This window comes from the organism of the source record quoted next, unplaced genomic scaffold (assembly GCF_019419815.1).
Source record: "Pyrus x bretschneideri cultivar Hongxiangsu unplaced genomic scaffold, Pyrus_bretschneideri_v1 Contig26, whole genome shotgun sequence".
Classification (NCBI taxonomy): Eukaryota; Viridiplantae; Streptophyta; class Magnoliopsida; order Rosales; family Rosaceae; genus Pyrus; species Pyrus x bretschneideri.
Genome location: NW_025999568.1, coordinates 5507921 through 5524422, shown reverse-complemented (window position 1 = coordinate 5524422; position 16502 = coordinate 5507921). Strand labels below are relative to the sequence as shown.

The window sequence follows — 16502 nt, the reverse complement described above, 5'->3', positions numbered from 1 at the left end:
TCTCAATGGCGTGAAATGACTATTTTGCCATTGAGCGTTTGGTAGTGGTATGTGTATGTGCTAAGGATTTGGACCAATTCATTTTCTTCCTAAGTAATTGGACCCAATTAGAATTTAGGCTTTATTTGTTTTTGGTTGGTTGCCCAAATCCGGACCACACACACACACACTTACCCATTGACCTTTCTTTCTCTCTCACCCTCTTAATAGTTTTCATCCATCCGTACAACCTATACGGACAACTGCTAATCTAGCTCTCCATTCACGAATCAAGTTTGTGAACATCATCATCACCTTCCTTATAACTTTACGAACTCAATTATACTTTTGGTTGGACGTGAGAACTTCGGAAACTCTAGAACCAGGGAGCTCCGACGAAGTGCATTGTTCATCCATCGTGATCGCAGAGGTTTTGTCAAGTTTTAGGGTCCTAGGAAGTCTTAAAACTTCTTCATAAAGCTTAAAGAGGAGTTTTGGAAGGTTTTGGACGTCGGGACACTCGAGTTCGTCGAGTTGCAGAGGTGGCGGAATTATCAGGATTTTTTCAACGAGATTCCGTTGGTATTAGGACTCCAAAGTGGTAAGAATTTATTCTCCTAGTTAAGAACTTCATTTTGGTGAAAATTTCATGGAATTTGGTGTTGAAATGAGTGAGATATTAAGGTTCGAAGTTTTTCTAGAAACCGGCGATAGCAGCGGTGGCCGGTGCCGGACTGTAGTGAACCAAGGAAGAAGGAGAGGAATATTCCATCAACTTTGACGGAATATGCTAATGGCGTTAGGTAAGTTAAATGGAATATGCTGTTATTTAGCGAAATATTCCCTAATGTCGTTAGCTAGCGTGTCAGGCACGTGTGGCCATGCCTTGGCCGGCGCATGAGGGTGCGTGGGAACTTAGAAAATTTTTCTAAAAATATGGGGATGTTCATGGGGTTGATTAGATTATGTTGGTATATTCAAATACCCTAATTGAGCAACGTATGAGAAGTTATTACCTAGTTTTGTTCATGTGCTTAAAAATAACGTTAAAATAGTTGTTTCACATATAGGTGAGACTTTTCTAGAGGAAGAGCGCAGTTAAGCGAGACTCAGGGGCTACGACCCTTCCACATATCAGTGAGTGGGGCTTTTGGTTTTCAGTATATATATATATATGCTTGGTATTTTTCCCAGAAAATTTATTAAAATGATCCCGATGTTTTGAAATGCCATGCCAAATGTCTTATACTTCTAATATGTATTTAGTAGTTGCATATGTTGCTGTTGACGCTACGGGCGCTCAAGTAAGTACCATGTGAGTTTATAGATTGTGGATGTGAGTTGCATGATTATGTTGAGATGTATTCTGAGCTCATAAACTTGCACCCCGGTGTTAGTGCTCCCGCCCGTGGTTAGGGCACAGTCCTTCACGTGATGTTCACCTTCCACACCATATGCTCATCTTGGATCCAAGTTAGGTGCATAATCATGTCGTACAGATCATTATAGATGGTTCCGACTCGTAGGTGACCCGCGATCATTTGCACAGTCTTCACGTGATCGTAGCACTTGAGCGTATTTATTTACACCCAGTCCTGTCGTATAGACCACTTTAGGTGGTTCCGACTCGTGTGTAGGCATATTTATTGAGATATGGATTGAGCCATATAGGTCTCGTTAGATGACTCCGGTTGTATGGATGAGCTCTAGATTCAGTCGTACAGGTCACGTTAGGTGACTCCGGCTGACACATCATTTACATTGAATTATATCTCATGGCTTACATATTTTCTGCTGAGATAGTTGACATGGCATATATGTGGATTTTGCTATTCCGATCATGGTTTTGATATACGTATGTATTCTATTTTTTGGGAAATCATACAAGTTTTACAGCGAAGGGTTATTACCTTTAATAAGTGAAATGGTTTTGAAAAGCTTTGTTTTTGCCCACTCACAGTTTCTGTTTTGCACCCCTCCAGGTTTTAGGAAAGAGTGCTTGTTGCTGGCTTATGAGGAATTGACGGTAGTTCTGACAGATTATCACTAACGTATGACTACCTTTGGTATTGTATAATTAGTATTTGTCATGTTGGACTGCACTTAGGTTACCTATGCTTTGACTATAACTTTTTCACACTTAATTATCGCTGCTTGCAGTTATACTTGTTTGGTGTAAATTAGTTAGCTTGGTTTTTATTTATTCGTATTCTTATATGCATTATTGCTTCCGCATTGTGCACATGGCTACGTCACCTTAACATGACGGCCAGCAAACCTCGATCTAGGTTGGGGTGTGTCACATTGGCCTAATCCCCCTAGCCCCCACCTCGTAAGTGTGTGAGGCTTAGGTCTTTTATATATATATATATATATATATATATATTAAAAGTAATCAAATGTCCAACATAACATGCATAGATAATATTACATATTCACAAAAAATTATAATTCCCCGCGCCAAGTTTTTATGTTTTAAAATCATTGTATTATAACTTCGTTGCCATACTATTAAATTCAATGAGGTCAATAAAAATTTTACAAACCGTAACTCTCATGTATTATGTAGAATAAAGAAGTAACAATAGAGATCTAAAGAAATTTAAAACTTATTTGTTGAATATTTTTCGAATTTGGGATGACAAATTAAATGTATGAGATTTCAACAAGAAAGAAAAAAAAAAAAAAAAAAGGGAATAGCTCTGGAACTTGATAGCACTATTAAAGAGTTTATAATGAAAACTGAACGATTTGTCTTCAAAGAAAGGCGAAATATTGCTTTGATTCAAATGCTATTAATTTGTATTGGGGAAATAAATAAAATACTAAAATTAATTGTGAGATGAGCCGCTGTAGTTATGTTTGAAAGTTTTGAAAAGCAGGACTTCAACTCTTCAAGCGAAAGAAAAATGCATAATTCCCTAATATATATAAGTCAAGATGGGCGCAGGCACTCCCTGGTCCTTTACTCCCTTCGCCAGTGGTGATTCTAGCCAGTCCAAGAAATCAACACTGACATCTAAGATTGCATTTTGAGGATGGTTTGGAGCTAAAGCCCCAAAAATCCTTAGCATAATGGTTTCTTTGTAAATTGTGACAACTCGTCCCTAAATTTACGTTTTTATTTATTTTAATCGAGGGAATTGACGAAAATATCCCTAGAGGCACGGACTTTGACTTACGTTGAGCATCGTCTAGAGAAATGTATGACTTATTCCTTTAGCGCATTTGTGTAGTACTCGTTGGTACGAACGCATAGGCGAAAGCCGGTTGCGAGTCCAGATTATAACGGTATAATTACGAACGTTTGAAATTTGTTTACTCGAATTTTAGTTTAGGAATAATTAAACTCCCACTTTGTGGGAAAGAGGCCCAATTGGGTTGTGTTATTGTGGCCAATCAGAAATAAAGGTTGGAGTGAGAGGACCAATTAGGAAAGGAGAGAGAAACAAATTTCCCTTCTCCCCTTCCCGTCGACCATTCATACACACACAACCCAATTTCAACTCGGGGTGTTTTCCGGCGATTCTCAACCGTTTTTCAAGTGATTTTCACCTATCCATCACCTGTAACCTCATCCACAACCTCCTCTCTACCATTTCCATCCAAAATCAGAAGAAAAACGGTTGTAGTTTGGTGAAAAACCCACCATGGGTGCGGCAATAAACCTTGTCAAAATCCACCAATTGTGAACCGTGTTCCTCCAATTACCATCACCATTAGACTCCCCTTGAGGCCTAGAGTAAAGCCCAAACAACTATAGGGCGGCGGAGCACCGGAGGTGACGGATCGAAGCCACCCATTTTAAGGTTTCTGGCTAGTTCGAGGGGAATTGGAGTTTTTCCCGGCCAAATTGGACTGGGCCACAAGTATAAAATTTTCTCTATTCATTGAGATCTTCATTCTTGTAATATTTGGTAATTTTTAGAAATAGTTGAATTTTCTGGCGAATCGGGGCGGCCGACCGCCCGTGCGGTGGTGCGTGGGCTGATTCACCCTTGACCTTCCTAAGCTAAGTTTGACACCCCAATTCCATAAGTGAAATCCGATTGATGATATCTCATCATTTGATCATAGTTTTGATAAAAGACCGCTACTTGAACATTATGTGAATTGATGATCCGACCGTTGGATCGTCACTAAACTTTAATAAATTATAGTACATAATATTTGAGGATATTAGAAACTTACGGATTGGGAATCTAACTTACAAATCTTCCCAAATTGGATTTGTAAGTTCATAAAATAAAACGTTGACCGCCACTTGAATTGACAATTGGTGGAGATCCAACTATTGGATCGTAATGAAATTTTAGTATGTTATTTTAGTAGTATAACGTGGATCTTTGGAAGTTACGGATCAGAAATCTGAGATGAGGATTTTTCGAATCAAGTTACTTAGGGTTGTGAACCCTACCGTCAATCTTTATCGACGGTTGACTTTTGGTTAATGGGTCTCAAATCATTCTAGAACTCCTCTAGGGATGTGTTTTACGTAAGCTATATGTTCCATTGATAAGAATTCTAAGTAGTTATTTGATATTTGTTCTAGACGATGATCATCAGGATGCCTCGATATTCGTGTTAGGGAGTTGTAGCGCGGACCTCAAGTGAGTGGGTCTCTTCCTTTTTATTGTATATATATGATTGATAATTTCATAAACACTTTTAAATTGATTTATGAACTTTATGCCATGTCATATATATTTATATATTCTAAATATTATGAGATGGTTGAGTTTTAGATTGCATTATGGCATATCCGTATGCATATTACCTACATATAATTGTTGTGAATGCTTTGAAGTACTAAGGTGAACACGAGACGCGCAGGTAAGTCCAGGTGAGTTTTTGGTGTTATTTGAAATGATTGAGTGATGGCATGACTATATGTATGTTTTATGCAACTCCGACACTGTCGTATAAGTTGCAATAATAGGCAACTCCGACATTATCGTACAGGTTGCAATAATAGGCAACTCTGACCTTGTCGTACAGGTTGCCTATGAGTCGTATAGGTTGCATTAGGCAATTCCGACTCCTGTGTCAGCACAAATTGAGAAACACCGGATTTTATTATGCTATTGCTAATATGTAGTGATTTGGAATATTTATAGATTTACTGTTGTTTTGCAATTCATTTCTTACTATGTCGTAGTATAACTTTTTGAAAACCATACGGGTTTTACAGCAAGGGGTTATAACATTTTCAAAATGTATTTATTAAAACTTCATTTTCAAGCCCACTCACCCTAGTTTCTTTTTGCCCTTCCAGGTTTTAATAGGTGAGCTTTCTTATTGACGAGGATTTGTGGCAAATCTTGGTATTGAAGATTACCTTCGATGGTATGATTCTTAATCCACTCTACTGTACTTTACTTATGCTCTGACGTCACGGTGAAATAGGTTCATTCTCACTCACAGTGCACTCTTGTATTTAGGCACTTTTAGGTTTAAATTTACTCATATTTTCCACATCACTACACTTTATGATGGCTTCGTCACCTTCCAGGTGTCGGCCAACATAGCTTGATTCGGAGTCCTAATGGACATTCTGGGTCGGGGTGTGTTATAAGTGTTCTCGTTCATTAATCAAAACCACTATTGTTTCTTGTAAAAAAAATTAAAAGTTTGTGATTCTTACTAATATATATAATTCCATACTAATACAAGTGTGTGTGTGTGTGGGCGAGGGCCCTTTATGCAAAGAGATCCCCATTTTTTTCAAAAAATGGGGATTAGGTGCGGGGCTCACTCCACATTGACCTTCAACAGTCCGAACCACTTATTTTGTAAGTCTCGATTCATAGATCATCCTTGCAAAAATTCAATTCAATCCAAAACAATTTGCCAATTTAATTATCAAGATAAAATTTCAGTGTTTCTTATATAATAAAGTATTCGTTAATTTCTTTGAACCCAATTAGATGTCTTAAACATTTTTGATTTAGCTAATATTTTGCAATGATAATCTATGAGGTGCAACTTGAAAAATAGACGGTTCGGATCGTTAAAGTTCGATATGCGATTATGTAAATCCTAGGTATATTGAGTTTAGGATTACTCATTATTTTAGTTATTCTTTCCTATTAGACTTTGTATTTATTTGGGTAACAAGTTTTAGTTTCCTCATAGTTTACTATAAATAAAGGCACTGACATAAGGGAAATACATCGTATGATTTCCCTACGCCTTATTTCTCTCCATTATCTCTCTTGCCGCACCCTCTCTCTAGTCTCTCCCTTTAGAAAATTGGCCCCAACACTTTGACTCCTTACATTATGCAAAAGCGGGAGAGCTTGGGCTTGTTTGGAAAGTGTTTATAAATGACTAAAAGCGTTTTTATATAAAATCACATCAAATGCTTTTAGAACCAATCCTTAGTAAAAATGCAAATTAATCCTGGAAAAGCACTTCAAGTGATTTGAAACCCAATAACAATTTATCTAAAAACGGTTTCAATCATTTAAAGACACTTCTCAAACAAGCCATTTGACTCGAAACCAAATAGCTGAAGACGAATATCGTATCAACTAGGACAATTCACCACTTACGATCATTACTGAGTGTATTATTCTTCATAAAACACGTGCATTATGTTACCCTTACATGTCTATCCTCCTTTTTTTTTTTTCTTGGTTATCTATTTCACCATATTTATAAATGAAAACCACGTTTTCCTTGTTTGGAATGAAAGCCGCGTTGTTTGTTAGGGAAACGAAAACCGTGTGGGTAAGTTTTTTTTTTTTTTTTTTTTTTTTGTCAAAAGATAGAATTTTATTGAATTCAATTTGAATCGTTATATGAGCATCTTCTGCTAGAATATTAAAAAGAAACGCAGGACCTAACTCATTCCAACCAAATCTCTCGTCATACTTAATAGCGTACACCGCAATCAAATGAGTTGCACAATTACAATGACGAGGGGTAAAGCAAGCAAATGACTTTGTGATCTCTGAGGCAAAAAGTGAATCTAAAAGTGACGAAAGCATAGGATATGACTAAGGTAATGTTTATGATATTGATAAATCTTTCACAATATATTGAGACAATTTGATAACAAAGCATATTACATTAGTGTGTATTCCGCAAAGCTTACCTCTTTTATTCAAAGAAAAATAATTTTCTCAAATTCTCCAAATAATTTTCCTTCAAGAGCAAGCAACTTGAGACAAGAGTGGCTTAAAAGGAAAGTCGGATTCCCAAGAGAAGTTAAGACCAAAACTTGCATGCGCATAAATTGGTTTTTTGTTGTTGATCAAACACACATCACCAGATTTCCTTAAGATTGAAGGATCGATGGGTATTGCAGATACAAATCATCGCAACTTAGCATGACATTTAGCTAAGAACAGTGGCAGTCATTAATGATTGTTACGTTCCACGTTGCATTAATAATCTTTCCAGTTGGCCGGTGTTTAATTTTAAGATTTTTTACAAGGAAAGGGATCCTCTGTGGATTCCTTTTACCTAATACTCTTCATCAAACAATCCGAACTCTTAAAATTTGATCTTATAACTAAAGTTATTATAACTTTTAAAGTGGGCCCGTGTTTTTAGCCGTTGAATCAAATTTCAAGGATCCGGATTGTTTGATGAGGATGATTGAGTGGAAGGTATCCGGGGAGGATCCCTTTCCTTTTTACAATGCAAGGTTTACAATATCCTGCAATATATTATCAATTATGTAAAGTTGGTAAAAAAAAAATGCATAATGCATAAATTATATGGAATTACACTACCAATTAACAAGGTAAATACAATCATGTAGGGAAAGAATCACTAGAGATATAAATAACTATAAACCAAATCTATCTAGAATTTTCACAATCACAATCAGATAATATTTATAATACTCCCCCATGAGTATGTAAATACTCAAGTGGATTCAACATCAAGTTAACAAAGTTGAGTAGGTTGATTTGTCGGCACTGATCTGGGAACACACTAGTCTCAAACGAGGGAACTTGCATATAGAAATAAGTTTCACAAAACCCGGCTATGGTAAAAGCCAATATCGGACAAAAACTCATAACCTAAGTAAAAAAGTGAGTTAATGCAAAGCCAATTTAAACGTCTACGAAATGTAAACGAGGGTATGACCAGCTCATGATTGATGCCTTGTCAATACCCCATTAGGTAGCAAAAACTCGAAGGAAAAAATGCTCCTAATCGTAGGGAAAAAAGTATGTTAAGATCAAGCAAGTATATTTTGGGATACTCCCTGAATTTGACATAAATTCAAAAAGAGCTAACAATATTACAACTCATAAAGTTTACGCATACCACACTTATATTGTTACTTCTCACACGTTCACTCTTAAATTTTAGTCGTCGGATTAAATGTATTGAAAAAGTTGAATGGCCAAACATGAACAAGAGTGCGTGTGAGGTAAAAATAAATGTGTGAATAACATTATCCTTTCTTATAAGACATATCTAACCTAGGGCTCTTTAAGGGATCTGCTTAGCACCAGGTCTTCTCCAAGACTCCTCAAGGGCCACTTTAGGACAAAATTGGTATCCAATAAATCTCGTCACCTAACGTCTTTCAGCGTCTAGCCTCTCTCACTATTAGTATAACAAAAGATCTAGAAAGCTAGATTTTAGGGGCTAAATACTTGTTATAAATTTTGAAACAGATCTGGAAAATTGATGAAAGACCAAGACTACATGGTCTTGTTTGTTGGGTTAGATGGGAAGACAGATAATCCACTTTGTTGTGGATTCATAAGATCATCATGTTGAGTTTTGTCAATCTTATATTTGGACACAATAAACAACAGATTATTTTAATTGATAACAACCTATCATATCATCCAGTCAACCCCAACGGGGCCTAAAAGTAGTAGACTGGTTGTTGAGAACCAGTAAATACACGACGGAAGATAAAGTACCCTACCCAATTACTAGACTCGAATGGAAGTTGTTGCCCAACAATGCAGTATTGGATATTTCGGTTTCGGAAACGATTTCCGGTTTTTTTTTTTGACAAACAATGAAGTTAGGCTGTTAAATTGCTAGTTATTAGAGGGAGGGGATTGGTGGAGATCAAACACGCACTAAAGTGCATAAGTATGTTTGCTTTCCGTCACTATAGTAAAGCGTCATTTGCGTAATCATTGGATTTAATATATATCAAAGAAAAATCAATGCACAGAAACAGTGCAAATGAAGACGAGAAAGAGAATTTGTTGAGATTTGCAACCCTAGCTTATTTGGTTTGGGTAAACCCTTGATCCATTGTGTTTTAAAAAGGAGTCGGTCCTCTTTGCAGACAATCAAAGTTTGTCATGCGTTCAAAATGTTTACCTTTTGCAATTTGCAGATAAAGAGGAACAGCTCGAGTTAAGCGGGTTCTAGGGCAAAGAACAGCATTAGGCAAATGACATCTATCTTCACTCACTTTAAACCTTACAAGATATTGTACATTATAACGGCTCCAAGAGCTTTTTCTATAAAGAATGGGACTTTTAACCAACCCCACATAAGTGGATCAAAACAACAGCAAGACAAAGAATTACAAAGGGCCACCAACATAAAACTGAAATCGCCCACAAACCCTAAAAAATCAAAGATTTCAAAACCGTAAAAATCATGGAACGCGGTCACGACTGGTGACATCCCTCCTTGCGTACTTACAGGGGTATGATGCTTCTTTTGTAGCTTCCCTCTCAAGTGTCTGATCTTGGCATCCACTCTCGCCGTGAACCCTATCTTGGTTTCTTGTCTTGCCTTCGACGCCTCCCTCTTCCACATGCGCTGATCCTCGACATCCTTCTTGTAGTATTTGATTTCTTGGATGATATGATGGTCCATTGGATTGAAACTTCTTTGGAAGGCTAAGTGGACAATGTAGGGGAGATTACAAGCGATTGTTACTAAGAGGGTGGCTGACCAAAATAAAGGGGCAGGACCAAGAGCTTCGACTAGAATTTGATAGGCATTCTTACTCCAAGTTGGAGTCAGCATGCCGTAAATTAAGAGAAATAGGTACCACATTGCAATACTTCCCCACACAAAGAGATGCTGTATCCACGTAAAGTGGCTCATTGTGAGAGCAATCTGGCAGTTCACAGCCCACACGATGCAACTGAACATAGTGGTACCCATAGCAGCCATATCAGCCGTCTGGCCATTAGCACGGAAGGCCTGGTCGTAGAAGATGATAATGTTGAGGAAGTAGATTATGAGAGAGCAGTATACACCATTACCCATCCACCCCAGTATCCTGTACCAATCGAAGAACAAATTTCTAGGTCCTTGTTGGTACAATGCTGGGAACTGCAAAACACAAAGTTTTAAATGACACTGCAAGGCTATCACAAAACATGGTTTATGTATTTACAAGGGCAGTGTTAGCAAGACTAACCTGTAAGCAGACCTCGGACGAAACATCTTGTTCAAAAACTCCAAGTGAAATGACAGGCAATGAGGTTAGAATGACATTGAATGATAACATGTACCAGTCATCATATATTGATTGCCCAGAGAAACCCGTGAATGCCTCGAAGTAGAAGAGGGTGAGACCAAATGCAATATTTTTGTAGAAGAAATAGCAGACCTGAATGCAAAACATCCCCATTAATAGGTAGAGGGCTTAAAAAATAATAAAATTTAAAAAAATAAAATAAAAAACACCACATGCATTTAAAGATATTACCATCTGAGCAATCCTCTTATAGCACCAATGGCCGTGGACTACCAAAAGTCTCTCCAAATACCGAAACTGGGAAATAGCAAAGTCACTAGCCATCACAGCCTGCAGGCAATTACCAAGTCTTGTGAGATTTAAAAGCCAAAAAAGAACACGCACCGAATTCACAAGACACTTAAGAAATTTGAGGTTTGGAACTTTGGACTGATGATTATGCCCCTGAATGTGCATGCGACCATTTTTAACGGATAATCAACAGGCATACATCACGTCAAGGACTAATTTAAAGCACTCAAAAAATTTAGGAGGCAAAGTGAGTCATCTCGAAATTCAAACACCAAAGTGGAACACAGGTCAAATTTAAGAGACGTCATCATATCGAAAATTGAAATTGATAATGTATGCTATGCATAACTGTTGCAAGCAAAAGACATTATAAGAAAGAGTCAGTCGGAAAGGATACCAACCTGCATACCTTCGACCCCACTGATTCCAACACCAATATCAGCTTCTTGAATCATTCCAACATCATTTGCACCATCCCCAATTGCTAACGTCGTTTTTCCAGTTCCTTGTTTGACTAACCTTGTTACCTAGTGTAAGAAAAAATTGAGCATATAAAGAAACAGCATGACGATACCCACATTCATAAGGATATCTCAGTCATTTGACAATTCAAATGGAAAATGAAATTTAACTGGAAATAGAATAAATTGCAAAAAAGGTATAAAAACTTACCAATGCCTTCTGCTTGGGAGAGACACGGCAGCATATGACTGATGCACAGTCAACAGCTAATCCCAAGAATAGATGCTTCATATCATCCTCCAAAGCATAGGTTAAAGTTTTTCCATCAATAATTAATGCAAATGCCGCATGTGGATCTTTTTCCAACTTGATCATTTGTGAGGCATTGGTGATTTGATTCAAAATGTTATCTTTCACCGCCTGCTCATTAGTGAAAAGACACAAAGTCTAACATTATATAAATTAATCTCCTGAAAATAAATCCATGTTCATTTTCTCAATTAAATATATACCTCTTTGCTATCTTGTCCCAACGTGTCTAAATTTGTGGTTGATATACAGATCTGCTTCATGCCCTGTCGGAGCAAACTACATGCAAATCTGAACAGGAAAAAAACCCCAAAGAAAAGAAAAGATATCATTACATTTGTCTAGAGGAGCATCACAACAGTTACAATGAGCAATAGTTCCTCCTAAGATCAAGAAAACAGGTGCTTTCGGCTTAATTGCTTAGAGACAAACCCTATGTTGATTGCAGTTTCCATCTTGTCCCCTGTCAAAACCCAGATCTTGAGACCAGCTTGTGCAAGATTGTCTATGCACTGGGGCACCTAAAGAAAAGAAAATGAAAAAAGAAACTAAGTAGCAGCAGATCAGTAAGCCAACATCAAATTACGTCTAGAACCAACAATTTATGTACCCCTTTTTGCAATTTGTCCTCTACAGCTGTAGCACCAACAAGGATCAAGTCTCTTTCCATCTTATCTGCTAGTCGCTCAAGCATTCCATCCCTATCAGCCCCAATAGATGTTTTTGCTTTCTGAAACTCATTACTCCAAGCAGAGTACTCGGACTCCTCAAGCTTTCTATAAGCAAGTGCCAATGTACGCAACCCAGCTTCTCCATATTCATTCAAATGCTTAGTAGTAGCTTCCTCATACATTCTTCCATTCTTTGAAAGTCGATCGAAAATTATGCTGCATAAGCCAAGTAAAGGTATGATGTGAGAGAGAGAGAGAGAGAGAGAGAGAGAGAGAGAGAGAGAGAGAGTTGAAGTAGAGACGAGATGAAATAAGAATCAAACAACTGCTTAAAGCATCAAACAGTTCACTCGGTTAATTATAGTTAATTATATTTGGCCTGAATGAAACCCCAATTAAACATTTAAAACTAAACAACAAATGAAAGCTGACTGAAGACGCTGCATAATGCTCAAGTTGAAGCGCATATGAATTCTGACTGAAGACAGCAGCCGCACTACATTATGTTATCAATTGCCCAAAAGAATTAAAGAAGAGTTGTGAGCCTAACCTGTCAGCACCTTTGCACATCAGTAAAAGCTGTCCATCTTCATCTCGCACAATTACAGACATACGCTTCCTTTTGCTAGTGAATTCCAATAAATTTAAGATTTTGTACTCCCTGTAAGTTTCCCAAGAAAACAAGATGTTAAGGCAAAAGTAGAAACTTAAATGCAATGCTGTAGTAATATAAATCATTCACTCACCTTTCCACTGGTCGTCCTGAATGATGATACCTTTCGCGGACAAACACACCTGATTGACTTCTTTTACAAAACTCAAATCCTAACTCTCTTGCTGCAACAAGAAAAGCTGCTTCATCCGGTGACTCTGCTTCATATGTATAACTGCCAGTCTCTTCATTTACCTCTGGAATTGCAGTGTGGCAAACTGCTAATATCCGTAAAAATAATGAAATCACATCAGGGCTGGACTCATTCATCCAATTTCCTCCCATGAGGCGGCTGTCCTCAAAGCTAAACCCCTTTATGGCAGGTTTCCGATCCTTATCTTCATTGGACGTAACAACAGTCTCTAGCTCAATTTCCGATCCTATTCCATTCTCCCATGATACATGCGCATTATGTTTTCGCATGGGAAAATTGGCAAGCTCATCATCACGGTCTTCAAGGTCACTAGCCATCTGTTTTGCTGCTGCAAGTTCAACTTCACTGGAACGAACGCCATATGCAGTACCAGCAATGGAACACTTCAGAAAGTCCATCTGGTTGCAGGTTAATGTGCCAGTTTTATCAGAGAGGATCGTGTCTACCTGGCCTAACTCCTCATTCAAATTTGATGTCCGTGCTTCAGCAGGCTTCCCAGTCTCTTCATCATACATGAGTAAGTCTTGGTTAATAAAGCTTGCTTGCAAAACCTTCACAACCTCAATTGAAACATAGAGAGAGATAGGTATTAGATATCCATAAAGGATGAGAGCGGTGACCAAATGAATAAGGCCAGACAAGGCAGGCTTTTTTGGGCTATACATATCCGTTGTATTATCAGGTCGTAAATACCACGAGTCTGGCATGCTGAATTTTATCTTCACAGCAAAGCCTATTGAGCTGATCATTGAAATCCCTAAAAGGAGGGTGAAAAGAATATAGATAATGTGATCCATTTTCCTTTCTATTCCGCTCCTTTTTGAAGGGGACTTCGTTGAATTCTGCATGACTTTGCTATCATGACCCGTAAATATCACCACCCCATATACATATGCTGTATTCCTGAGCTTTGAATCTCTCAAGAGTATCTGATTGGGCTCAAGAGGATACACCTGCCGATCGTACTCAAGATTACCTACGAATGAGTAAAGATTGGGGTTTGGATCTTCACATTGAATTGTTGCCGTCAAATCCTTGAAAGCGCCATCATCCTCCATTGGCGAGGTTACTTCCAAACATCTCTTTACCTTCAAATTTGTTTCACCATCTAAGTTCATAGTCTCAACATAACAAATCCCATCCTCGTAACTTGATGACAAAAGAAGCAAATCTGCAGGAAAGAATTGATCCTTTTCCACTTTCACAACATCTCCAACCCGAATTTTATGCCATGGCCTAAAATCAAAAACACCATCTCCTTTATGAACGATAACTTTACGTCGATTAACCTTCATATCCTGCAAGAACCTATTCCAATCTTCCATCGCTTCCTTTGCCATGCTAAGACCAACAACAAATACCAGAGGAGCAATCATACTCACTGGAGAGAAAGGTGAAACAGGTGTGAGGGAAAGAATTGCAGCTAAAAGGAAATACACATTGGCAACCCGTCTGAACTGCTCAAAGAGTGCTTTGGGCAAGAACGTGATAACGTTATACTTGGTGGTTGATATATAATTTGAACGGTATTTATAAGGCTTCTTTTGATGGAAATGAGGTTGGTTGCAATATACAGTTCTTGTGAACCCAGCTCCTTGGATTGGGCGAGGCGCCTCTGTCTCATCGGCTTTAGGCTTACGGCAGAATGTGTAAAGGTTGCTCTGGCGAAGCTTCGCCCTTATCTTTCCTCCTGCCATTTCTATGGATCCCCGCCAAAGCCAACTATACTTGGCACATATTCATTACAAAAAGGACCCGAATCTCTGTCTTTGCTCTACGATTAGCGACACCCTTGTCTCCAGTTTCTCCTTACAGATGCCTAATAAACACAAACCCCGATGAAAATTAGCTCTCAGCAACTAAAATTCACAAAATCCAGAACATAACATCCTTAACATATTTCAGACACCAAGCAATTAATCAAACATCACGCATTAATGTTTCGAAAAAAACTAAACTCATTTCTTAAAAGAGCTCCTATTCAAAGCTACAATCAAATGCCTTACATACTAAGATTTCTAACTTTTCCAACCTTTCAGATTTGAGAAATTCACAGTAAAAATTAAATCATAATCATTTTCTATACCTTTCTAAACGTGAAAATTTACGTGAAAATTGATAAAATAATTGATATAAGAAACCACAACAAACCCAATGATACGTTCAACTCAAAAACCAAATAATTCAAGAAATTCAACGAAAATAATTCAAAAAGGATCAAAACCCAAGCTGAGAATCGGACAACGTCCAGCTCAAACGTTGGAACAATCATTAACAAAAGCACAGATTCCTCGTACAAAAACCTTAAAATCCTCCAAAACAATGCAGCGCATCCGTAAAAAACGAGAAAAACAAGTTGACCCAGAAGAGAAAAACAAATCTTTTCCCCAAAAAGCACATTAATTCAAACAAAACACGCACAAAAACACAATGGGTACCTGCCATCAGGGGACCTGGCCCATCCTCAAGGCAAATTTAGAATACCCATTTTGCAGAAAAGGGAAAGAGCGAACTTTGAGCTGCAGATCAAGGAGGAAGACAAAGTCTAGAGAGAGAGAGACAGGGAGAGAGGGGGGAGGGAACAGAAAGAAAGGAAAGAATTGAGTTTCCGCTTTCTCTTTCTCTCTCTGCCCGTCGTGAAGTCCAAACCAAGGCCAGGAATTTCCGGGCCCTCCCTTTTCTATTTATATATATATTAAATTAAATTTCTTCGGGGAAAAAAAAAAAAAAACGAAGATATTAGATTAAATATGTATATTTATATCATTTCAATTTTATACAGTTTCCTGGGGTTTTTTGGGGGAGGGCTGGACATATAGAACTGGAACCTGGTCCGAACCGGGTCTGAACTGCGCTGGTACCGAAGGATTTGTTATGTATTGGGTTTTTTCTCGATTTCGGTAAAAATCAAACCGAATTGTATTAAATAGGGAACAATATCGATCCTCATTTTCTTAATCGTTTCATGCTAAATCGTAGTTTTTTATTTAATTTTATGTTTTTAATTACACATGTTAAACATCCATTGGTTGCTTGGGAGGTAGGGTGGTGTTTTATTTGTGTATTCATTGAAATCGAATGAGTCATTTCCTCTTTGTCTCTTTTTGCTGAACTATAGTAAGCCAACACCCAAATCAGATCACTCAACGACTAATGACGAACGAAAAAATACAGTATTTCACCCTCTTCCAAGCGTCTCCTCCTCCCTCCTCCACCCTTGTTCCTCACCTCCTCCCACCTCAATCCATTGTTTGCAGTTCGAAGTTTGAACTTTGAAAGTTCAAAGGATTGAGCTCCTCGCCCCGGCGTCCACTCCTAAGCTTCTCACAAACTCAAAATTACAAATTGTAAGCCTAATGGATTGCTATTGAGGTTCTTGCGCTAGCTTTATATTTTAAGGTTATAATTTTTTGGGATGCAATTGTAAATTTGTAATGCTTAATTAATGTGATCCTTTTTTTTTACTTGAAATTTCTAGTATTTGAAGTTGGA

The 16502-nt window shown here is 37.9% G+C and overlaps 1 protein-coding gene across 1 annotated transcript; it reads right to left on the bottom strand.

Moving 5' to 3' along the window:
* Positions 1–9356: 9356 nt before the first annotated feature.
* LOC103932757 (probable phospholipid-transporting ATPase 4) lies at positions 9357–15677 on the bottom strand. The gene is made up of 11 exons (XM_018643861.2): positions 15449–15677; positions 12891–14829; positions 12695–12805; positions 12084–12360; positions 11906–11994; positions 11677–11764; positions 11375–11584; positions 11104–11229; positions 10643–10741; positions 10352–10543; positions 9357–10263 (listed from the first exon to the last, which is right to left on the bottom strand). Exons 2-11 carry the CDS (start codon positions 14705–14707, stop codon positions 9394–9396), a joined length of 3879 nt encoding a protein of 1292 aa, XP_018499377.2. The 5' UTR covers positions 14708–14829; positions 15449–15677; the 3' UTR covers positions 9357–9393.
* Between the last annotated feature and the right edge of the window lie 825 nt (positions 15678–16502).